The sequence below is a fragment of the Protopterus annectens genome, chromosome 1.part2, assembly GCF_019279795.1.
Source record: "Protopterus annectens isolate FY-2018-M chromosome 1.part2, PAN1.0, whole genome shotgun sequence".
Classification (NCBI taxonomy): Eukaryota; Metazoa; Chordata; order Ceratodontiformes; family Protopteridae; genus Protopterus; species Protopterus annectens.
Genome location: NC_056727.1, coordinates 879,069,888 through 879,096,826, shown reverse-complemented (window position 1 = coordinate 879,096,826; position 26,939 = coordinate 879,069,888). Strand labels below are relative to the sequence as shown.

General features: G+C 40.5%; 1 protein-coding gene across 9 annotated transcripts in view; it reads left to right on the top strand.

Moving 5' to 3' along the window:
- The window catches only part of ZMYM4 (zinc finger MYM-type containing 4), a 3,261,850-nt gene that overhangs the window by 1,896,559 nt on the left and 1,338,352 nt on the right, over window positions 1–26,939 (top strand). For 7 of the 9 annotated variants that reach the window (XM_044059341.1, XM_044059348.1, XM_044059357.1 and 4 more), the window contains one exon: window positions 15,231–15,374. In XM_044059341.1, the coding sequence (XP_043915276.1) occupies window positions 15,231–15,374 (144 nt within the window). The remainder of the gene's footprint in view (window positions 1–15,230; window positions 15,375–26,939) is intronic. The other 2 variants (XM_044059366.1, XM_044059324.1) reach the window with 1 other exon arrangement.

Below are 26,939 nucleotides of genomic sequence, written 5' to 3'. Positions count from 1 at the left end.
AAACAATTAATTTGCCAACATTCTATCCAAATCCCCAGAATAAAGGGGAGAGACTTCTGCACACATTGGACATACACAGACAGCTAAAATTCTACTTGGACAAAACAAAAGCTTTCAGAAAAACTGAGCAACTGTTTGTAGCTTATGCTGCAGGATCACAAGGAAAGCCTATCTCAAAGCAGACTATTTCAAAATGGATAGGACACTGTATTCGCTTCTGCTATTCCCAACATGGCAAATCAGTGCCTAAGGGCATTAGGCCACATTCCACCAGAGCAGCAGCCACTTCAGCAGCCTTCCTCAGAGGAGTACCAACCAAAGACATTTTAGAGGCTGCAACCTGGAGTTCAGTGCACACTTTCACCAAGCACTACCACTTACCTCTCTACTCTAAATCCAGAGCAGGCTTTGCCACTGCAATTCTGCAGGGCCTGGTAGCCTCTCCTAATCCTATTTAGACCCAGCCACCCTTCCTCAGCTTTGGGATTCTACTCAAGTGTAATGACTGCAACAGTGAAACACGATGAACATAGTACAGTTGTGTACCTACCATAAATGTAGATGTTCGAGTGTATTCACTGTTGCAGTCCAGGTTACCCACCCTCCATCCCCACTTTCTTTCCTGGGACTTGTCTATACCTTTCTATCCTATACAACCTATGTGGTGTATTTGCTTGCAGATGAAGGTTTTGTTTTTATTTCACTGTATGCTTTTATTAGCAATATGTTTTGCCTACCTATTTGGGGGCAGCTGACATCTGGGGCAAGAAAAACTGAAGAAAATGGCGTCGGCTGCATCTTATATACCCCTGGCGCACTGACCTCAGGGAAGAAGCGACAGCAACCGACGCCGGACCTAGACTTTGGAACTCTGGCCGACTGCGGGTCGCCTGCCAGCAGGATAACCCAAGTGTAATGACTGCAACAGTGAATATACTCGAACATCTACATTTATGGTAGGTACACAACTGTACTTTTCCCTTCCTTTGACCACATCTTCTTCAGAAACCATGGATTCTGGACCCAGGTCCAGATCATCTTCTGTCTCATCTGGAGGGCATGGTTTATCTGAATCTCCAACATCTCTCATTGCTTGGCTTCTCCAATTCCCATGATTGCCAGGCATCCTTCCATTTCTTCTGTCCGACAGATTATTGTCGCTCATCACAAACCTTCTACTAGAAAGCTGTATCAGAGTAAATGGGAAAAATTTGCTAACTGGGTCCTTGACAATGGACTAGACCCTTATTCCAGTCCTGTTCATAAGGTATCAGATTTTCTAGCTATCCTTTACCAGTCTGGTTCCTCTGCTTCAACAAAAGTTCACCTAGCAGCAGTTTCCAGCTTTCGTATGGGTCTTAATGGTGCATCTCTAATGTCACACAAACTTTGTAAAACATTTGTAAAGGGTCTCCTAATGTTAAGACCTCCGTTTAAGGAACCCATTCCTCCTTGGGCTCTAACTTTTGTTCTTCAGGCCCTTACTGTGAACACTTTCAAACCATCAGCAACGTGTGACTTCAAATATTTGTCTTGGAAAACTTTATTTTTGGTGGCTATTACATCTGCCAGAAGAGTATCTGAACTTTACGCCTTATCCTGCAAAGCTCCTTATTTAATATTTCACAAGGACAGGGTTGCCCTTAGGATGAATCCAACTTTTTTACCTAAGGTTGTTTTGGAATCTAACATTAACCAAACTCTCCAACTGCCAGTCTTCTTCCCTAATTTTTTTTAATAAAGAGGAATATGCCCTTCACTTCCTAGACGTCCACAGACAATTACATTTCTGTTCTCACAGAACAAAGGATTTTAGAAAACCTGACCAATTATTTGTGGCATTCTCCTCTCTCTTGTTAGGTAATCCAGTTTCAAAGGTTACCTTTGCCAAATGGCTTAGAGGCATTCATCTGTTGTTCTAGAGGACTCCAACTTTCACTTCCAGTTAAAGCCCATTCAACGAGAGCCATGGCAACTTCTGCAGTTTTTCATGCCAGAGCATCTTTGGATGATATCTGCACAGCAGCCACTTGGTCTTCTCTTCATACCTTTATCACTCATTACAGATTCAATCAGGTCTTGAGGGGACTGGCATTGTTCGGCTTGATGGTGTTTAGGAATATTCTTTCGTGAGACCTCCCAAGACTAAAGTAGCTGGGGACTCTGTCCCATCGTCGAGGACTGTGTGAAGATTGACAACATCAGATAAAGAAGTTATGTCTTACCATAACATTCCATGTGTGTTGTTGATCTTCACTAATCCTTGACATCCCCACCCTCCTTCCCCCAACCTGAGACTCTTAGTGGACCGGATTTTCCATAGCTTGCTTCATTTGAAGGAGACATATGTGGTCTCTGACTATTATGTCTGTTATTTTGACTATAATTTCTACTTGTCTGTCTACCACTATGTTAGACATAGTTGAGCTGAGGTAATTTTTGAGAGGAGCATTATGGGTAGTGCTTGGCTCGAGAGTTTGGAAGGCGTGAGCTGGAGTAAACGGCCGAGTCTGTTCCGAGCCCACTGTCAAGGATTAGTGAAGATCGAAAACACAGATGTAACGTTATGGTAAGACATAAATTCTTTTTTGGCATGTACTGTATTAAGCACCTGCAGCAGTTAGAGAGACCTCAGAGGTTTCTAACATAGAAGATCAAGGAACTCCAGCATGTCGCTTACACAGACTGACTAAAAGTCCCTGTCATTATAGCTAAACCACACCGAGTGAAATAACGATTCCACCACAAAAAGCCAGGAATCCACACAGAAAACCAGAATGGAAGATGTAAAAAAAAAAAAAAAAAACTTTTACTAACTCCAAAAAAAACAAACAAAAAAAAAAACAATAAAATCAAGCACAATAAAACAGTGTAACTCCTTTAGCACCTCAGCTAACGCATTTTGAGAGTATATTCACCTAGTACATACATCCCCCATTTTTATAATACAATCCAATTTACAAGTATACATTTAGCTAATTAATTAGTTAAGAATTTCCAATTACATTCGCAGTTCAGACCCTTGGGAACCAGGGAACAATACTTGAGAATAAAAACAGACTCCTTGCGCAACAGTTTATTATTAAATTAACACTATCATACTGGCCTGTGGGAATTGTTTTCTAAAATACTTGCTTGTAACCCATCAGGTCTACCATTATGGTAAGTTTTGAAGTGCATTGCTACTGGGCTTTCTATTTTACCTTTTTAATGTCTCCGTTGTGTTCTAGTAGATGGATCCTAAATTTTCTCTTCCTTTCCCCCACATAAAACTTCCCACAGGGACATTTCAGTATGTAAACAATGCCTTCAGTTCCACAATTGTAGTTATTCTGAACTGTGTACTTTTCTCCATTCATCTTTTCAAAACTATTAACTGTATACCTACAGCAATTACAATTTTCACAAGGAAAAGTTCCTTTCATCCTTGCATCCCTATTAATTTATTTGATGGTGAAGTAAATCTACCTTGAATTATTATATCTATAATGCTTCTCCCCCCTCCTGTACGAAACATACAGTTTTTCTCTAATTTCTGTACAAAGTCCCTGTGTTGAGTAAGAAAACCTGAATAAAAATGTACTAATTTTATCAAATCTGCACTAAAAGGACTATAAATACTAACATAAACCATTTGTTCTTTTATACATTTTGTTGTTCTGCAGCAGTATAACAGAATAATTTATCTGATTGCCTACTACATCACTCCCTTTTTAATTTATCAACACTCTGATATAAATATCCCTGTCATAACTCCTTTTAATAAATAAATGTATAGTATTACTTAACGCTTCCTCAAATTCCTTATCACTATATAACTATTGAACCCTAAGGAATACCCCTTAAGGTAAAGCTTTAAGTTCATGGGGAGGGTTGCAGCTATTCCTGTGTAGGTATTGATTTTCATCATTAAACTTCCTGTGTATGCTAGTCCTAATTATATCCTGTTCAGTACCATCAAGAATAATATCTAAAAAAGGTACTGACCTACTACTTTCACTCCATCAAACATCAACCCAAATGTGTTGACATTCAAACTTTGTATAAACTGTCCAACCTCATCTTGTCCCCCTTACAAATAAAAATTAAATCATCAATAAATCTAAAATAATTTATTATTTATTTCATTTATTTCACATTTGTTTATCGGGTTCGTCCAGCTTAGCAGCTATAGCCCATTTCAGTGGAGACCCAAGGAGAAAAGCTCCAATAGTAGATATATACATAGTAGCACAAAAATAAGTATAACAGCATATTAATACAAGAATAAGAAAATCATAGCCAACATTAAACATAGTGTTGCATTTAACACATATTCCCTAAAAACAATTTGTTTATTTATACGTTCATTCTCTAATAAACCCATACTTAAGTTTGCATACATGGGGGCAAAAAATACCCCCATTGCAGTACCCTGAAGTTGCTTATATAATTTTCCATTGGATTAATAAAAAATGTTTGTCAAACAGAAATATACAAATTCAATGATATATTGTGACACTGGACTATCTCCAAAAAATAATTTAATGTCTCTATTGTAACACTATGTTTAATGTTGGTATACAAACTCACAACATCTATTGTTACAAAATACATATCCTTGTTGCACTTGAAATTAGCTGTCCTCTCTAAAACGTCAAAAGCATCTTGAATGTATGAGGGCAGTTAGCCGAGGCGCTAGAGGAGTTGTACTGCTTTATTTTGCTTGATTTCATTGTTTTTTGAGTCAGTAAAAGTTTTTTTTTTTTTTTTACATTTTTTTTACCATTTTTCTTTCTGGATCCCTTTCATTGTACTCCAAATCATATAGACTTCTTAGGGGATACTTATTCCTGGCTTAAAGAGCAGTGCAAAACCTAAACCTTATGAACTTGCTGCATATCCTTAAATCAAATGGGACTAGGACTACCTAAATATGGCCTACTGCGACTTAAATAGGACATGCTGGAGGGACAGATTTATCTCCCAGAGACTGACGCATCTTTGGAACAGGCTACCCCAATTCATGTGAAACAGAGCACCTCTCTGACACTGTTGAAGAGGACCCTGGACGAGTTGATGAGGCACCATAAATTCTTCCCAAGGATAGGACCCACAACTCTCCTAGACATGGGCAGTCATCACTAAATGCAATCTTGGGTATTGACTAGCATTTCTGTGGTATTACATTGGGAAGGGTGATGTGCAGAGCTGTAGTAACTACAGAGGGATTAAACTGATCAGTCACAGCATGAAGTTATGGGAAAGAGTATTGGAAGCTAGGTTAAGAAGGGACGTGATGATTAGTGAACAACAGTATGGTTTCATGCCGGGAAAGAGCACTACAGATGCGATGTTTGCTCTGAGAGTGTTGATGGAGAAGTACAGAGAATGTCGGAAGGAGTTGCATTGCGTTTTTGTAGACTTAGAGAAAGCATATGACAGGGTGCCTAGAGAGGAGTTGTGGTATTGTATGAGGAAGTCAGGAGTGTCAGAGAAGTATGTAAGAGGATATGTACGAGGGTAGTGTGACAGCGGTGAGGTCTGCGGTGGGAGTGACGGATGCGTTTAAGGTGGAGGTGGGGGTTACATCAAGGATCAGCTCTGAGCCCTTTCTTATTTACAATGGTGATGGACAGGTTGACAGATGAGATCAGACAGGAGTCCCCATGGACTATGATGTTTGCAGATGACATTGTGATCTGTAGTGAGAGTAGGGAACAGGTGGAGGAGACCCTGGAGAGATGGAGATATGCTCTACAGAGAAGAGGGATGAAGGTCAGCAGGACTAAGACAGAATATATGTGTGTGAATTGAGAGGGAGGATAGAAGAATGTTGAGGATGCAAGGAGTAGAGGTGGGGAAGGTGGATGAGTTTAAATACTTGGGGTCAATAGTTCAGAGTAACGGTGAGTGTGGATGAGAGGTGAAGAAGAGAGTACAGGCAGGATGGAGAGGGTGGAGAAGAGTGTCAGGAGTGATTTATGACAGACGAGTACCTATAAGAGTGAAAGGGAAGGTCTACAAGAGGGTAGTGAGACCAGCTATGTTATATGGGTTGGAGACAGTGGCATTGACAAAAAGGCAGGAGTTTGAGCTGGATGTGGCAGCGTTAAAGATGTTAAGATTTGCACTGGGTGTGACAAGGGTGGACAGGATTAGGAATAAGTATATTAGAGGGTCAGCCCAGGTTGGAAGGGTTGGAGACAAAGCCAGAGAAGCAAGATTACGTTGGTTTGGACATGTGCTGAGAAGCGATGCTGAGTATATTGGGAAAAAGATGCTAAGGATGAAGCTACCAGGTAACAGGAAAAGAGGAAGGCCTAAGATAAGGTTTATGGATGTAGTGAGAGAGGACATGCAGGTGTTTGGTGTGACAGAGCAAGATGCAGAGGACAGGAAGAAATGAAAACAGGTGATCCGCTGTGGTGACCCCTAACGGGAACAGCCGAAAGAAGATGATGACATTGGGATGAAATGGCTAGGTTTAAAATTACCTCTGGGTTGATAGCCTAGTAATCTCCTGTGATCCTATGAACAGAATTTCTTATTGTATCATAGCTAACTAAAGGACCCTCTCTGTTCTCCCACACCCATACCTCTTACTGCTTAACTAGTGTGAGGGAATACATTCATTATATTGAATGCTGAAATATTGAAGCATGTAAGATTGACCACAGAAGGTCGAAACACAGAACAACTGTAGTTGTGTGCTACTGGCTTTTTTAGCATCACTTTTTTTCCCTTCCCTACTGAGGAATATATAAGTAGCACAGGGTATGTGGGGGTCTCCCCCTACCAAAGATGTTGGTTGCAGTGCTTTCGATGTTCATTGTTTCGACCTTCTGTGGCTGATCTTGTGTGCTTTGATATTTCTGCATTCAATGTAATGAATGTATTCCTCCAGCATGGAGTCCCTAAGTCTTAAGCCCGCCACTGTTCTCCTAGGCGACTTCTAAATACCCCTTCATAAAAAGGGAGACTTATGCATCCTTATACAAGAATGTCCAGAGATTTCTGGACATCATAAATACAAACTTCATGCATGGGTGCCGGAACCCAGTGTGCCCTGAAAGTGCTGCCAGAGTAGAGATTACGTGAAGTCATTTGTATTGGCATTTCCAAGGAAACCATAAGCTCAGGCAGCTGGAAAAATGACAATTTGAGTAATAAGTCATCTTTTTCTGGCTCTCTGAGATTGCAGTTACCATGGAATTGTCTATGAGAGTGTTTCTAAGGCATACAAATCAGCATCTTTCATTGAAGCTTTTGTTTAAATCCAAAAATAACAGTTTTGAATGAAGGTTCAAAACTAAGGACAATTTTTAACTATTACGTATGTATTTGCAATTTTAACATAACAGGTTTCACATCAGCATGCATTTTCTGAACAATAAAGTATGAAACTTTAATGTCTGTCAGTAGTGACTGACTGTAATCCTCTGACTACCTCTCAACTTTTGCGTAAGAAATCTGAACAATGTCAATGATGAGAGGATAATGGGCCAAAATCAGGAACAGATTTTTAATGTTCTTATAAACTTATAAAGCAGCTAGAATAACAGGCTTTGCACTAGCATTCATTTTCTGAATATAAAAAGGATATGAAGTCTCAGACTCAAATGTTTCATTATTTATTGAGCTCACTAAATGATGAAACATTTGAGTCTGTGGTTTCATATCCTTCAGTTGTGTTGAGTCTGCAATGGTTTGCCAGATTTTATGACGAACAGACCTAAAACGTGAGGCAGTAATCTGGATGTTCTTTGAAATACTGGAGAGTTGATAGGTATGATCCTGCGCAATTTGCTAGAAAATCAAATATTTTTTGAGGAACTGGGCATAAATAGGAGGCAAAATCAGGCACATTCTACAAAATTCTGGTCAGTTTATTTCCTGATTGATTGCTGTTTGTTTACCAGGTAAGTGAGCTGTTCTGTTGACTCTCTTCTGCACAACCCAGGATCAATAGTAGTGAAGACAACACATTACAAAAGTAAAATAAGACACTGAATTCATGTACATGCTTCATACAGTTAAGGCATGTATTCAACAAGTGAAGTATAATTTCCATAAGTTGGTGCATACTTGAGTGTTTTTGTCTTTCAACCAGGACAGGACAGGCTTTTGCTCTCCTCCTATCTAATAACCTGTTTTAAGCAGAATTTTCCACACAGGGGCATTTCACTCACGCCTTCATTCTCTTACACCACCTTATGCTGTTCAGGATCATTATGAGTGTAGGCACAGATGTCCTAACAAACTGAGAGTAAGCCATAAAACAGTTTAGCTATTCCATGGTCAGCTATTCTTATCATCATTCATGCTTTGCCAGTACCCTCCCTCAGGCAGCATCTCCTTTATCCAGGAGGGCCGTACCGATACAACACAGAGTAAATTTACCCATCCAGTCACTAGTTTACATTTAAAGTAAGGTTGTGAACCGCACTTCTTAACATGTAGGGGAAATTTATTTCAAAGGATTGGGAGGTGCTGTTTTATATGCATGTCTCTCCACTGTGCCATATTTATCTGTTGAAGATTTGAGTCTGTGGTTCAAATATTGGTAAAGACATTGGATTTGTGGAGAAACAGGAGATCCAGGACAACTAGATATCTAATGGTGTAGTAAGCAAGCTAGGTCTCCCCTCAAATGTCTGCACGACACTGAATCAAGGGAGAAAGTTTCCTACCTCTCTTGGTAGGTCATGGATTTTAGGCCTGTGATTTTATTGCTTAGGGGTCCTTAGGGTCTTTTTAATTGTTTGATATGTTCAGTGAGATACATCTCAAAGGGTGGTGGTGTACTTAATAATTAGGCTGATCAATGCTGACTGTTAGAGAGTGATTACCTGTTCAGATTACGATATTATTCCCTTGGCAATTAAGTGGGCTAAATAAAAGGATTTTATGACAGCTGTTGTCACATGATGGTCTAAAGAAAGGGAGCCATCAGCCCAAGTTTCTAGGTCCCTGACCAAGTTTTCCTTTTGTAGTGGTGTGTTGGGCTATACAGTATGACTAGAGGAGGGGTTGTGTACCAAAAGTGACACTACACTTTTTAGTATTTCGTTTGAGCTCACTTTTAGTACACCAAGGGTTTACTTGGGAGAGTTCATTCAAGGGAGTTTGGGTATTGTAGAGTGACTTAATAACTTGTAGTTGGAAGTCATCTGCAAACTTTTACATGCTAGAGGGTCTTGGCTGTCCCATTGGAGATCTGAGAAGTAAATACCAAAAGCAAGAGATCCCAGCACTGAGCCCTGGGAGACACTACTGGTCACTTTTTTTTTTTTTCAATAATAAATTTTGATTGTTTTATTATATTCCATACAAAATTAAAACAGATACAACATTAAAAAAAAAAAAAAAACTACCAACTAATGTAACTAACAATAGCACCACAACATATATACAATATTTACATGAATGCTTCCAAGTAACACATTAAATTATACAAGAATAATATAAAAGTAGTTAAAATCAATTCGAATAATGAACAGTTTGCTGTTGCAGAGTCTTTTAAAAGTGTAAACATAATTCTTGTTAAATTCAAATTTGAAATATTACGTTAATTTAATATTAAATACTTGTTCCCAAATTTTTGGATTATTAATATTTTTATTATGTTGATTCAAAAGTAATTTGTGGGCTACTATATGTCTTATTGCTAATACTCTAAAGTTATTCCATGATGTTTTGGATGGATGTAACCAATTAGTAGCTATATATAGCTTCATCAATAAAAAGATATTGATTAATACGATACTTTGAGATCTAGAAAGTTCTTTTGGGGGAATATGCAAAATCATGAATTTCCATGACAATGTTGTACTTTGATAACCCATCTTCTGAAGTTGTATCTTAAGCAAGTTCCAAAGTCTGTATATGCATTTGCAACTCCAGAACATATGAAGAAGATTGGCAGATTGATCCTTACAGTAAGGACAAATTGGGGAATTTTTAGAATTAAATTTATGCAGGCTAAGGCGTGTATAATATGCATTATTCCATATCATCAACTGGGTATACATCAGTTTTTGAAGAGAAATAGATTTTGTAGTCAAATCAATTGCTTTTATAATGTGACTTTCTTCTGTCTCTGGAATCTCTTTCCAATATTTTGACACAAGAACTTTATCTTGGAATTTGAACTCCTTTATTAGTTTATTTGCTGCTGCTATGAATTTAATATCTTGTTGGAGAGCTTGCCACAGATTCGAGCATTTAATTGTAATCTCTTCTCTGGGTTTAAAATTTTTAAAGTAGCCTATAGAAAGTTCCCTAATTTGTCGTACAATAACAAGATACATTTTAGGTAAATTTAATTCTTGTCTTATCTGATTAGCCGAGCGTTCGAGAAATATATAAATGTCAATTAAAGTTAAATTGACTATTAGTGGGAATTTTTTAAGATCAATTAATTGATTATTTAGTCTCAAGTTAGGGTTCCTGTGAAAAGGTTGAAAAGCCATCATATATTGAACAAGATCTAATGATTGAAATAAGGTTTGTATAGATGTTACTACTGGTCACTTTTGTGCTTACTGATGAAGCATCTGCAACTTGCATTGTGTGGGCTTTGTATTTCATCCAGTTTGGTATACAGCTTATCACATATCGGTTGCTTTTTAAAGCAGTTATCATTTGCATCATTCCAGCATAAGGAATGGTGCTGAATATGTTTGTCAGGTCAAGTTACACCATCATGGCCTCCATCTACAGCCTCTGTAACTCTTCTGAAGACTTTTCTGGTTAACTAGACAGGACTTACTTTTCACAAAGCAAGACTATTGTGGTCAAGTCAAACAAGAATCTTGATATCACAGTTTGAGTTTAGTCGTGATACACCCCATGTTTTTGCAGATGAGGTTTTCTAAGGCTGATAGGACTTTAACTACCCAGGTCAGTTGTAAGGCCACCTTTATCAAACGGCATCATCACTGTAGTTTAGCTCCTAACTTTGCCTCTCATGAGAGTAGTAAATTTAAGTAAAAAAGGTTGAGTAGTGTCTGTAAAGGCATATTTAGCACTTTTATGCAACCAGGTGTATGATACGTAGTAGTAAATAAAAGACACAATCAGAAGTACTGTTGTATACCAGAAATCTTAAATAAACAAGCATCTTGTGTACTTTTTTCTTATCCAAGTGTTACAGTGTTATAAAATGTTTTATGGACAGCAGCAGACATTGTTGATAAGCTGTGTGATGTACTTAAATGGGGCAATCCCTGACAGTACTGAATATTTTGACTCTGACTTCTGGTGAAATGAAACCATTGGAAAAGGACTCCATGGACCCGTTTCTGTCCACTGCCCCAACAGTGTGTCCCCTACTTTCCCTTCTTCCTGGCCTTGCCACACCATTTAGATTAAAAATTTAAGCTGATAGTCTGGAGGCTGCTGCTTGGGCCTTAGAAGACATGAGATTATAGATGCTGTGAGGTACATTTTATATTTTTCCCCCCAGCCTTTTGTCACAGTTATGGCATGGACAAAAATCATGACTAACTAAAGAAATTCAGCCTTATTGTTTCTTTCAAAGAAGAAATAAGTTGTGCCCAAAGCTTACTGATCAAAGTTGACAAAAAAGTAGTTCCTAATAAACTGAGAAGATAAATGCTTGTAAAGATACATGAATCATATCTTAGAGTAGTGTCCATCTCCCTGTCAGAAGAAAAAAAAGAAGTTATAGTCACCTTTTGTGTATCTCTCGATGTTAGATCAGGCAGAATGTGAATTAATAAATGGCCTCAGTCATATATTTCAAGTTGCTGCTGTCACACATCATACTGCATGACGCTTCACCCCATCCCTAAAAAACAGCTTACCATCTTTGTACCCATCTGACAACTAGATTATAGTAAAATATTTTAACTTGTTGACATAGCTCTCAACTGTCCACACAGAATGTCCAGATTTTTTCCTCATATTATTGATCTCTTCTTCATAAGATTTGTGGTTTTGTGGCAAATCATTCCAGATTTCTTTTGCTAAAAGGTTGAGATGTATGCTTGTTGATCATAGATGAATGTTCACAATATGTCACCTTACCCCTACCTCCCAAAGTTAGCCACCTAAATGTATACTTCTGATATGTGATTGTGAAAAAGAGAAAAAAATATCACAGTTGTTGCTAGACAGTCAGCTGCACCAACATACCCCTTTTAGCCCCCAAGATTGTGTGAAAAGTTAAAGAAATAATGACCACAGTGTTACAGCTCCACAAAAGCCAGTGTGATCTTCTGTGTGTACCTCTGAGGTTTAATTGTGAGGAAAATTCAAGAAATAATGACCACACTTTCCCCAGTCCAAATAAGTTGTAGTGACTTTCTATGCATACCTCTCAGGTTTGATTGTGAGGAGAATTTAAGAAATAATTTCAGTTCCCAGCCCTCACCACCCACAAACGCAAGCTGTAGCAGCCTTCTTTGCACACATCTGAGCAGGGCCAGTTGCACAATAGGTGAGTCCAAGGCAGAACCCTGAATAAATCTGCATCAAATTCCACTTTTCCATCCTGAGTTGTAGATCTAGATGTTCTGTGATATATTTTATGACTTATTTTAGAAAGATGACTTGTAGTGTATGAAACATCGTGATTATGCTCGGGGGGGGGTATGCTTGTTAAGCATCATTCTGACATTAGAAAGGTTCTTTACAATACTTTATTAAGTACCTTTTACTACTGTTAAGCTCTAGTCACACACTAGAGTATTAACAGCAAGTAATCTGCAGTCACTACAAAAGAGCAGTGGGAAGCTGGTAAACACTTCATTTAGATTTTTTTCTAAAGTCCAACGGAAGTGTTTAGCAGTCTGTTTAACAGCTTCCCACCACTCTTCTGTTGTGGTTGCTTCCTGCATTGCAACTGTAAGTGTGATACAGCACTACAGCACTTTTTTTCTGTAAGTTTGAAAATATATGGCTACTGGATCAAGTACTGTACAGGTGCAGTTTAGCTTCATTTGTATTTTTCTATGAAATTTCTGTGCAGTCATTCCAGATGTAGCCTAGTACCTACCTATGAACCTATAACAACACATGGGTGGCGAAAGCCAGTACACTGTTGGCTAGGCTTGCCTTGGCCCTCAGGCTGATAACCTTGTACCTACCTATGAACCTATGTAACTTATTTTTATACTATTTACATTTTGTGTAATGAATATGCTTCTTTTAAGGTTATAGACAGTTAAAAAAATGCCCTATTAGATTACTAAGTGCTCCATTTGCCTTCCGCAGCTTCCAGCACCCCTGACTCCATGGACCAGTTAGTCCATAACTCAACCAAGAGCGATACAGTCCTCGATTTGGTCCTTACCAGTATGGGCCAGCTTTGCTGTCCCCAATTCTAACTTCCTCCCTGGTCAGATTTTACCACAAGACAATCACATTTACCATAAGGCTTAAGGCCGAAGCTTCTTCCAGTACCTTGGTATTCAGAGACTACATGACTGCTTATCAACAAAACCTGAATGATGACCTGGTTACATTCAAATCCCCTTACTTCTTGATAAACCCAGTGCTTATGCAGAATCCTTCACTGCCAAATTTTATTCACATGTAAATAGTTGCATCTGTTTTTCTCAGAAATACCATGCCAAATTCAAAAATAGCTTCCTATGATGGAACCTAAATATAAACCGGCTGTATAATAGAAAAACTTGTTGCACGCGCGCGCACACACACACACACACACACACACACACACACACACACACACACACAAACAAATCTCTCAGAATGCCAAGATTGCTCTTGCTAAGCTAAACAAGGAACTTTTAATCCTGATCAAATCAACAAATCTAGATGCAAGGTAAAAATAGCCACTCGGGTAAAAGATAACCACAAAGCTGCCTTTATGTTTAAAAAAATGTCAAACAATGCTCAGCACTGCATGGAGCTAATAGTGAAGTTTGGCAGTTGACACACAGGGTTAAGGCAGTAAGCTGTGGTTTCTGGGTTACAGTGTTTGATTCCCTAAGTCCTCATTTGCTTACTGTGTGACCTTGAGCAAGTCACTCAACAAGACATTGCTCCTTGGTTGTCTCTGACATCGGAGTCTGTGTCCAGTGGGCCTAACTGGTTAACAAATGGGTATTATTATATTTATTTTTATTATTATTAGTATATCACACACTGAGAGCTGCATGACATAGTCAATCTGCTGGTGGAAACATTTAGCTCAAACATCGCCCCCCACTCCCCTCCAATATTCTCAGATTACATACCCATACATACACCCCTCACTCAAGACACTATTTAAGGCCAAGAACACTACATCTGTGGTGCCAGAAACTAAACCTAGCTGCCTACTTCCTATGGTACACGGTTTGATTCCTTCAGCATTATTTGGTTACTGTGTAACTTTGAGCAGATCACTTGACCAAACATTGCTTTGGGGCATTTGGAAAATTTTAGCTAGGCTCCTTAATGGTCTCCTGGATTGCATGCCTTGTAACTACCTATGAATCTTTGATCCTAACAGATGGAAGGTATTAGAAAAACTCTTACCTGCTACGCTCCTGCGGCGAAAGTTCTAGTAAACATTTCAAGTGAAAATCAAAGGTAAAGTAAACTGTTCAGCTGTAGTGATCTTGTATGGAAGAATCATAGCACATGAAAAAAATCCAGAGGGGAGACCTGGAATGAGACAAATGTGCATCTAGTAACCATTTGAAATGTTGGGACCCATTAGAGCAAGTCCCAAAATAAGGAGACAGACTGTTCGAAAGATCGGTCTTACGTATACTAAGTCTGAGATGCCATTTCTCGGACTATTCCCTTTTCTCCGATGTATGGCGACCTTGGAGTTTTTATATTACAAGTCTGGGGGTGCAGGGAAACTTGTCTTCCCTGCAAAAAAGAAGTTTTAAGGAGAAGTGATTTTTTTTAAATTCGCTTCTCCTGTGTTTTTGGCCTTTTTGGGGGGGGGGGGGGGTGCTTTTCAGCACTTGGCATTCCAAGTGCTGACATTTCGAAAGAGAGCCTGTGGAAGCTGTCCTTTCAGAGAAGTATTCCTTTAATGTGATGTGTTGTAACTTTTGCTGAAATAAGTTAAAGCTTTGCTGCTTTTTTTACTTAAAAAGTAAATATAGTTATAACTACAGGTTTTGTACACCATGTTCATATTTCATGTCTTTGCTATGTCTTTAGGTGAAGAAAGCTACAGGTTTCATACAGCGTGTCACAGTCTGTATGAAATTCAGTTTGTTGATAGCTCAGCACTTGCATCTCTTTTTTTATATTAGCAGTGAGCACCACAACAGTACCAGTTACTTCAACTACTCCCACAGCACCACGGAAGGAGTCAACACCTGTTATAGCAAATGTAGTTTCCTTGGCCAGCACTCCAGCATCACAGCCTATGGTAAATTCCAACAATGTACTACAAGGTAAGCAAAATGGATTACAACAACCAGTTTCTGAGTTATTTAATCATTAGTCTGAATTTCATTTTATAGCCGTTGACTTCTGGATACTTGGAAAGTAAATACAGTGTTTTGTGTGTAGTATTTTTTTTCAGGCTGCTGACTTCTTCATTTATAATTAAGTACATATGGATTGGTGTTCTTAAGCTCCTTAGCACAGCAAGGTAGTGAGGCTTGTGTTAGTGTTATGGTAAGAAGTTGTAATACAAGACTGACTTTGATACAGCTCCTTGGTCACATTTTTATCCATGAATGCACTTCAGTGGAGATTATTATTCCCAACCTTCCTGGAATTGAAACTTTACTTCTTTGTATAAAGTTTCAGTCCAAACCCAAGACATTTTTAAAGTGAAGTGGAGAGAGATATACCTTACAAAATGATGGAGGAAGCTTGAGGTGTGACTTGGTAATTAACCAAGTATTAAACAAATACTAGGAGAGTTGTCATAAATTGTAAGAAAGCAGAAAAAGGCTGGTTATATTTCACTGTGAGACCGTGTTTCATTGCCGACTTGGTATTAGTTAATTGCATCATACTTTGTCTCCTGCCCTGTGTGTCTTCTGGGAAAATGTTCTTAGTCGACACTGTTTTGAGGTTTATTGGAGGGAATCAGGAAATGACTAAATATTTGTTACTTTGAGAATGATTGTTGTAAATTGTTGAAAGACCATAATAAAATACGCTATTTCTTTTCACCAAAAAAGTTCACAAAGTAAGCAGTACAGTTTTTTGATGGTTGTATTTATATAAAGGAAAAAATGATAGTGACAACTTCTGCCAACACTTTTTATATGGTACCAGCGCACTTACTGGTCATTTGGTTAAATTTTTGCCTTATAGTTATAGAGAGCTTACAAGATTTCCTGGGAGGAAGAAGACTTTCACTAGACTGCTTTAGAGATTATTGATGGATTATATTCATGAGGGCATACCAGGGAGAACTTATTAAATAGCTACAAATTTGTCTATATTGTACAAGAGCAGAAACACAGTTTAGAAAAGCAAACACCAGGTCCAATATATAAAACGTAGAAAAATATTTAATAAGAAGAAAAGCACTTTCGCAATGGAATTGCTTCATCAGATCACATTTGACAAACTGGAACATAGCTAATATATATCAAACACACCAGCAAGTCACCAATAAGCACGAAGTGCATTTTCTGTCTCTAGGCAACTCATTAAGTAACAATTACAATTGTTAAATGGAAATTCATCATTAACTAAGTACTACAAACTCTTCTTCAAAAACATATCAAATACTAAAAATGTGTAGATTTATGGATATTTACATAAAAAACATATAAAGAACATATAACATACAACATGGGGACTCTATGCTCCACACCAGAAGTATATCCCTCATTGGTAAGATCAGACCATAAATTAATTTCACTGGATGTCCACATCCCGACCCCACCCCCAGCCCAGAAAACCACAGTGAAAAACTTCTCAAAAGCGAACTTCTCACTTCTCAAAACCGAAGTGGAATCCTTCAAGGCCCCAGGGCCAGTGGAAACTATGGCCCAAACTGCAGAATCCTATATAAATGCATTCTACGGACATCTCCAGGAATGCATGGATCATGCTATCCCAAACAAAACCAAGACCCAATCATCCAAAGGCAGGCGTCCAGTCTGGTGGACCCCTGCCATAAATAAACTGTACAACAGAAGGAGGAAGCTACTACATGATAGAGCAAAATCCCTAATAGGGAAGGCATCTCTGATCAGTACTAGCAAAAATTACGATCCCTCATAAAATCCTCCAAGGCCAGCTTCGAGAGAAACATTGCACAGGACACCAAAGACAATCATAAGGCTTATTTCAGTTATGTTAGGAACCTGGGATGCAACTCGCAGACTTGTTCTGAGTTGATTCTAAATGACAAAAATACACTGAACCCACAGACATCGCCAATATCCTGGCAGACAGGTTCAGTGCAAACTTCTCCACCCCTCCCCCAAAAGAGCAAGTATCTATCCCGGCAGAGGGCTGCCTCCCAAACATCTCTGATGCTCAGGTGAAGGCTGCCCTCTCCAAAGCAAAAAACACTTCTTCCATGGGACCAGATGGCGTCCCAAGTTGCGTCCTACATGAACTCCAAGAGGAACTAATCCCTCAAATAAAACAGCTATACAATCTCAGCCTCACTACAGGATATGTGCCCAGAGAATGGCGTACAGCAACAGTGGTCCCACTCCACAAAGGTGGAGCCTCTACGAACCCTGGAAACTATCGACCCATAAGCCTGACTAGCTTGGTCTGCAAGGCTATGGAGAGGATCATCATGGAGCTCATAAACAAAGACATTGGGGACCTACAGACACTAGATCCTACCCAGTTCGGCTTTGTCAAGGGCAGATCCTGCCTTTTGAACCTGGTTGACTTCTTCGAAACAGTCACCAAAGCCATAGATGAAGGGAAGGTAGTCCACACAGCCTATCTGGACCTTGCAAAGGCATTTGACACAATACCCCACTCGGGCATCATAGATAAGCTTCATCAGACTTCAGCTTAAATATAAACCCCTATGTCACAAGATGGGTGCAAACTGGCTCAAAGACAGAACCCACAGAGTGAGAGTTGCTGGAGCCATGTCAGACTCGAAACCGTCACAAGTGGCATCCCACAGGGTTCTGTCCTGGGACCACTCTTGTTCGGTATATACTTTTCGAGGTACAGGCAAGCGTGGGAGGACTATGGCTCACCAATTTGAGCGACTGCAAACTGGGCCATAATCGACTCTCCGCTGACACAAACATCCTTCAAAAGGTCTCACAGAGACAGATAACTGGTGCCAGCGCCATGGTTTAAAGCTAAATGCCAAAAATGTATAGTCATACCCTTTGGCAAAACAATGTGCCCACAAATTACCACATAGGCAGAAACCCATTAAGTACAGAGAAAGTTATTAGGGACCTGGGTACCCAAGTTGATAGCAATCTCTCCTTTGAAAACCACATTGCCAAAGTGGTTAGAAAGACCTTCTACATAGCCCACCTCATCACGAAGGGTTTCACATCTAGATCAAGAGAGGTAATCGTGCCTTTATTCATCCCTCATCAGGCCCATCATAGAATACAATGCCCCTTTTGGGATGTACCTTACCTGACACCTGCAGCAATTAGAAAGACCCCAAAAGTATCTCACCAAGAGGATCAAGGGTCTCAAACAGATGCCATATGCTGCTCGGTTAAAAAAACTCCAGCTCTACTCAGTTGCATACCGCCTACTTCGAGGCGATCTATGCCTGACATACAAAGCTATGTCAAATCCAGAATTAATGGACATGCTCCACCTCAGTAAATCTAAATCCCTTAGAGCCACACGCTCGAGGGACTTGAACCTCAGCACAGAAATAAATAGAATTTGCTGGAGGGACAGATTCATAACCCAGAGGCTCCCTTTGCTCTGGAATAGAATTCCAGTTCATGTGCGGCAGAGCACCTCACTGAATCTCTTCAAGAAGAATCTCGATAGGTGGATGGGGGATCGTAGGTTTGTCCCAGGGATTACTCCCATGTCACTATTAGACAGAGGCACAGTAAACTAAACCTTAAAAAGGGCACAGTATACTCAAATCAAGGGGTGGCGTAAGCCATACAGAATCGGGCTAGGCTTATAATTGCCCCAGGGCAGATAGCCTAGTATGAACCTATGAACCTATAAAAATATAATAAAAACATTATTGCACTGATGTTTAAAGACAGTTATTTCCTTAGCCTACAGGCTTAATGGAAATATGGTCATTGAAACCTGAGCCAGAGTGGGCTCTCAGTCTCAAAATCCGTCTTAATTCCACTTCCTCAGTTCTGTTTACTAAATCACCCTTCCTGTCACCCTGATGTACAACCTCCAAAGCTAAAAACTTAAAGGCATGGCCACTGCCTGTAGTATTCATGTGTTTGGCTATGGCACTATAAATCAGGCCTTTGCGTGCACAATATAAATAATCTCTAATCCTCTCCGTTAAGCACCTCTTTATCTTGCCTACGTAAAAGAAGTGCAAGGCAAACAGCGTGCTAAATAGACCAAGTTCTTAGTGTTGCAGTCAGCAGAGGATGTTAAATCATATCTCTGACCAGTGAGTGGTTGTATAAAAACATTTGTCAGCTCTACATATTCACAGTATGCACACCCTTTGCACCTACAAGTACCCTTGTCACCCCCCTCAATGTTTCTGCTTTACCTGCACTCTTGGGGTAACATAATCTGTATTTCAGAGACTTCTTATTCCTATAACCATGTCTAGGTTTATCTCCCACCACTGTTGCTATCTTGGGATCGACCTATAAAACATGCCAATATTTATCAAAAATATTCTTAAGTTGATGGTCATCACTGGAATATGTTAAGGTGAATATCACATCATGTGGTTTCTTTTCAACTGCTATCTTGCTTTTAAGTGGTGAGAGAAAATAAGGTCTTCCATATGCATCTCTATTAAGTTTCACCAAATCCTGCATCCTCTGTACCTCACTCATCTTATATACTCTTAGAAGGAATTAAATTTTTACCTGCTGTAATCCTTGATGGAAGTCATTGTCCCTTGCTGTTAACTTATTAGTCCTGACTGTTTGTCCCTTAAACACATTCTTAAAGACATGTTTGGGGTGCATACTAGTCCAATGTACATATGTGGGGTGGAAACATTCTTTCCTGTACACTCTCGTTTGAAGTCTGTTGTTTTGATCCTTGAAAACCTAAACATCCAAGAACTCTATATGGTTCAAAGAACACTTAAAGGTAAATTTCAAGAAAGGACTACTACTATTCATGTAGCTTATAAATGCTGACAGTTATTCTTCAGTCCCTAACCACAGCAGAAACAAATTGTCTACACATCAGTGATAAAACTGTACAAACTCCTTATGGGGGCAGCAAAGACATGTTCTTCTTCCTTCCCAACATCACCATGTTGGCGTAGCTATTGGGGCATGGCATTCCCATAGCCATGCCAGAAACCTGCCTATAGTATCTCACTTCAAAGGTAAAAACATTGTATTCCAGTATCATATTCAACAAAAGGCTTAGGAAGTCTACTTTATGGGAATCTTAGATTCCCTTACTTAGCAGAACTCGCCTCACAGTCTCTGTCCCCATCCCCATCCACTTTGGGGATTACTGTGAATAATGAGGTTACATCCATTATAACCAGCAATAGGGAAGACACATTTACATAATTGTTCAGGAACAAATAAAGGTCCTGTAAAAACTTAGTATCTTGTAGTTTGTAACTGCTCCACCACTGGACGGAGTTGTTTTTCCAAATAAATGGAAATTGGCTCAGTGAGCCAACCAGCCCCTGCAACTATTGGTCTAAACGATGGTTTAAAAGGGTCCTTATGTATTTTAGGTAAGCCATTAAAGGACGGAACTAACTGTTTGTCCACCACAAAATACCGAAACAGTTCCCTGGTCATGAGGCCAGTCTCTACATACCACTTAATGACCTTAACAGCTCCTTTTCTAAGTTTTCAGTCACATTCATGTCAATCAACTGATATTTTTTGACATCTTGTAACAACCTATTGATGGAAGTGAAATAGTACAACCTGTTCATCACCACAAAAGAGCCACCCTTATCCGCAGGTTTAATAACTATAGACACATCTTTGTACAATGCTGTCAAGACTGTTTTTTCTTCAAATGTAAGGTTCTTAAAACCTTTTCTCCTTTTATTATTGCGTAACAGCCCATAAATCTCTTCTTCACATAAACGAGTAAAAACCTCTAGGACAGGGTGGATCTGTGGGGAGTAAGCACTAGGTTTTCAAAAAAATCCCAAAATTACAGTCTGCCGATTTATCAAAAGTTAATCTCAAAGCAACATTTCTAAGAAATAACTGTAAATCAATTAAAATATCTGTCAAATCTACCTGCATGGCGGGAATAAAAATGAAACCCCTGTTCAATACACTCAGTTCAAACTTGCTATCAGAAATGTTCCATACTAAATTTAATTGTCCTGATTCCACATTCTTTTCAAAGTCCTCATGTTCGATTCTTGGAACGACTGCTTCCTTTTGCATGTTCTGTCATATCCTCTGGATTCCTTGCCTTCTTCAGAAACGGCAAGGGAAGTTCGGAAAAAAGCTGCCCTGAGTTGAAATTCTAATCTTTACACCGCACTACCGGCTCAGTGAGCCCTTCTCGCTCACCACCACGTAAACTGGTTTACAGACCTTCACCATTCAGAGTACTATAAACAGAGGTACTTGAGCTTGCTTTAATAGTTAATGTTTTAACACTCATCTCTGGAGTAGCAATTCTTGGCACATACACGGCCCTTTTTGGGTGATTTAGTAAACAGAACTGAGGAAGTGGAATTGAGATGGATTTTGAGACTGAGAGCCCACTTTGGCTCAGGTCTCATTGACCATATTTCCATTAAGTCTGTTCTTACAGCATGTAGGTTAAGGAAATAATTGTCTTTAGAAGTTAGTGCAATAATGTTTTTATTATATTTTTTATATGATGTTCTTTGTGTTTCACTGTTGCAGTCATCACATTTGGGTTATCTGCCTGCAGGTAGCCCTCAGCCGCCCTGAATACCTGAGTCTTGGATTCCTGCATCGGATGTTGTCTCTTCTTCCATGATGTCAGGTTGTCAGGGGTATAAAACATGCAGCCGATGCCATTACATCAGTCTTTCTTGCCATGCGGTGCCGGAAGCAGAAGCAGTTCGCAAGTGCCAGTCAGCCGACTAATGAAATTTTTGTTTTTGAGTTTCAGAACCGAAGTCTTCAAAAAAAAAAAAAAAAAGGTAAGTACCCCGTTGGGGATCTTTTTTTCTTGCTCCAACCGATGTCTAAAAGTTAACAATTGTCTTACCTGTGGAAAGCAAATACCTCATAAAGATTTTCATTTGTACTGCATCCCCTGCTTAGGCACAGACCATGACGTCCCTCGCTGTCGGTTTTGTGCCTTGTTCAACCCCCGAACAATTCATCATCGGGCTATATTTGCAGCAAATTATTTTGGTACTCGGTATCCGTACTCCGAAATGGCTTCGGTAAGCCATCCGACTACCGATCTTCCGAAAAAAACATAAGGATAAAGACAGAGATAGACCGCATAGGTCCAAAACTAGTCGCCAGTCCGCTGGTACTCAGTGAGGTGCTTTCGCAGCCCCTGATACCCACTACTTCAGATTCGCAGGCCTCTACTGAGACCCATTCGGAGTCTGGTATGCCGCAAGATGCTTCGACTATGGAACCTGTGGATGTCTCTACCTTGGATGGGTCCGGAGTTGCTGTGCAGGCACCGGCTTCTGAGGGTGTATTCAGGCCTACAGACTTGCATTTTAAACCAACGCCATCTTCTTCATCCAGGCCTAAAACTCGCACCACGCCTAGAAAACCGACGTCCAAACCACATGGTCAGGCCCATATGCCTAAAAAACAAATGCTTAGAATGGCTGAAGACCTTATTACCTAAGGTTTAATAAAAGTGTTCTGTATATAGTTGACGTGCCTCAGATTGTCCTTACAGACTTTGGCGTTTATTAACCTTGTTACCTTAATTAAGGGAAGCCAGCCTTCCACCTCTAAGAGACCTAGAACTGATTTTCCTTCTGATTCTTCTGATCAGGAATCTGATATTTCTGTTTCTTCTGATTACAGGATTTGCCCTCATCTACCTATGAGGATTCTGATGCAGAGGATTCCATTCCCCTGGCTTCCCTTCCAGAAGATTTTTCTTTTGGTGAAACCTTGCACACTCTTAGGGAGCATTTCCACTGGGAAAGCCAGGATTACTCTGACTCCAAAAAGAGGCTTAGGGAATTCTTACTCCTTCCTCATCACAGGCCTTTAGCTATCCCTCCTATTCTGGACATTGTAGATGATGCTTTTTTGGAATCTAGCCTTTCCCCAGACACTTTACCTCCAGCTCCCAGAAATCCTGACAGGTATTACAGAGTACCTGACTCTCACAAGTTCCTCTTCAAGAATCCTACTGCGAATCCAGAGACCATTTCCCAAGGACCAAAGAGCATTAAGGCTACTGCTGCCAAAAATCCTACCCCTTCTGATAGAGATTCTAGAGCCTTGGATAGATGGGGTAAGAAGGTATACACTTCTGCTACTTTGGCCATTAGGGCTTTAAATTGCCAGTTTCATATGTTAAAGTACCAGCAGCATATTATGGGACTACTTAAACAGAAAATTATGTTGATTCCTGACTGTGCTGAACACAAGGAATTACAGGATTTAATGCATTCTGCAGAACAAGTTGGTAAACATACTTTGCAATGTGGTTTTGACTCTTTAGAAGCGTCTTGCAGGGCTGCTGTCACTAGGTCTGTGTTTAGAAGGCATGCTTGGCTTAAATAGCAAAACTTGCCAGATCATGTTAAAGCTAAATTATTGGATGCTCCCTTAAACCAAAACCACCTGTTTGGCAACAAAGCAGAAGTCCTCAAAAAATGGAGGAAAAAGCTAAATCTATGCAAACTGTTAAAGATTTCCTGCAAGTACAGCCTCCCAGATTTAGTAGGCATTGGCCTTCAAAGAATTGGTCCTTTCCAGTCTTTTCCAGGCCTTCTCAGTCCAAACCCAGGAACAGCAGACCACCTAGTTTACAGTCTCAGGCTACGCACAGGCCTAAGCAGTGGGGGGCTCCCACTTCCAAAGCAGGGAGGAGTAAGGCACCCCCCTACAGAAAAATGGCACAGTGACTTACCCTTAACCCTTCCAAGCCCTGCTCAACTGCCTGCTACCTTAGGAGGAAAGCTCGCCCTGCATGCAAAGAACTGGAAACTCTATCCAGGACAAATGGGTTTTTTAATATAGTTTCCCATGGATACAGATTGCACTTCCACACCCTACCAACCCCAAACGGTTGCCCAGACCTACCCCAAATCAGTGGGCAGAGGCCCAACAGCAGGTTCTCTCTCTTCTAAGTATCAGGACTATTCAGCCTGTCCCAGCAGAAGAAAGAGGACAAGGTTTTTATTCAAGACTTTTCCTGGTACCCAGAAAAGACAGCTCCTGGCGTTTTATCCTGGACCTCTTTATTCTAAACACTTTTTTGGTAATCCCAAAATTCAAAATGCTAACACTTCAACAGCTGCTTACTATGCTAGGCAAAGATGCCTGGTTGGCAACCTTAGACTTAAAGGAAGCTTACTTGCACGTTCCAGTAAGGGAATCTCGCAGGACATACCTAAGCTTCAGGGCAGGCTCCACGCACTGTCATTTCTCTGCACTTCCCTTTGGCTTGTCTACTGTGCCCAGGGTATTCACAAAGTGTCTAGCTCCAGCCATTGCATTTTGCAGGCAGAGAAAAATTCAGATCTAACCATACTTGGACGATTGTCTGACCAATTCAGGCAGAAAGCCAGGACTTGCTATTAAAACATATGGCATTCGTAAAGAAACTTCTTACCTCTCTGGGGTACACCATAAACGAAAAGAAATCTCACCTAGTACCCTGCCAACAGATTGTATTCCTGGGAGCAAGCTTGAACACAACTTCCCAGATGGCTTTCCTCACTCCAGAGAAACAAGTTTATTTGACAACCTACTTCAAACTATTGGCCACAAAGACCCAGCTATCTGCAAGGAAAATTCTGCAAGCCCTGGGGTTCATATCCTCTTGCATTCTACTAATTCCATATGCAAGACTGCATATGAGGAAACTACAATGGTATCTAAAAAGCCTATGGAGTCAACATTCTCAGGACCTGGAATCAATGATTCCTATCATTCCTTCTATAAAGACAGAGTTCCTTTGGTGGGCAGAGGTCTGCTACCACAACAAGGGGCTTCCTTTCACTCTAGCCCCTGCCGCCCAAACCCTAACAACAGACGCATCAGACTATGCATGAGTGGCTCACTTGGCAGGGCAGTGCATTCAGGGCAAGTGGAACCCGAGACAGATGCACCTGCATATCATCCAAAAAGAAATGTTAGCTATACAGAATTCCCTGACAGCCTTCAAAGACCACATTCTTCCAGGACAATTATTGGTAAAGACAGACAACACCACAATTATGTGGCACATAAACAAGGAGGGGGGAATCCACTCATACCCTCTCTGCAGACTAGCCATGGCTCTGTGGAACACAGCCTTGAGCTACCAAGTACACTTGCAAGCTCAGTTCCTGCCAGGCAAGCTAAATTCACTGGCAGACGACCCGAGCAGAAATCTTATGGACCCACATGAATGGAAACTAGAACCAAAAATATTCAAACTCTTGAGGAACAAATGGGGGACTCCAGAGGTAGACCTGTTTGCCTCCCCTCAGAACTACCAATTGGACAAATTTTGCACAAGGACTTCCCACAGTCAAGCCTGGAAAGTGGATGACCTGTCCTTTACCTGGGAAAGCCTCTCAGTTTATGCCTTTCCCTCTCTGCCTCTCCTCTCGAAGATTCTGCAAAAGATCAAACAGGATAGCCAAGGACAATATTGATTGCACCAGACTGGCCACGCCAGCACTGGTACCCCCTCTTGCACAGTATGACACTACTAGAACCATGGCACCTGCCTCAGATCCCTTCCCTGCTGTCCCAGCAGGTGGGCCAGATTCTGCACCCTCAGCTTCAAACCCTGAACCTTGCAGCCTGGCTAATTCCTTGAGCTCTCCAATAGCATCCCTCAGTAAGCAGGTGCTAGATGTCATTCTGGAGGCAAGGAGGCCTAGTACTAGGAAATCCTATACTGAAAAGTGGAAAAGATACTGTTCCTGGAGCCAGACTCTGAGGATGGGCACAACGGTGCCCAGCTTACCTCATATTCTTCAGTACGTAACAGAAATGCTCCACAAGGGCCTATCCTTCTCGTCAATTCATGCCTCTGCCATTTCAGCACATTATAATACTCCTCTTTTCTTACCCCCTGCTAAAGCAATTCCTTAGAGGGGCCAAAAATTTAAGACCCCCCAGGAGAGCCCCTACCCCAGCCTGGGATCTTAACTTTGTATTGGAAAAGCTCACTCTCCCTCCCTTTGAGCCAGCTGCAACTGCAGAGTTGAAATTCCTTTCTGGGAAAACAGCCTTTCTTCTAGCTGTCACTTCAGCAAGAAGAGTGTCTGAATTACAGGCCCTTATGGCAGTGGAACCCTTCATTATCTTCCATCCAGACAGGGTTTTCCCCTCAGGACCAGTCCTTCCTTTATGCCCAATGTGGTGTCTAGTGTGGCCCTAAATCAGTCCATTCATTTGCCTACTTTTTTCCCTAACCCACAAAACAAAGGAGAATGAATACTGCACTCTCTGGATGTGCACAGACAACTTAGATTTTATTTGGACAGGACTAAGCCTCAGAAAATCTGAACAGTTGCTAGTTGGCTTTGCTACAGGGGTAGAGGGGAAGGCCATTTCAAAGCAAACCATTTCTAAATGGATAGCCCATTGCATTAATTTCTGCTATAAGCACCATGGAAAACCTACCCCAGAGGGGATAAGATCACATTCCACCAGGGCTGCATCTACCTCTACAGCCTTTCTCAGAGGAGTCCGTACCAGGGACATCCTAGAAGCTGCTACCTGGAGCTCTGTACATACCTTCACCAAGCA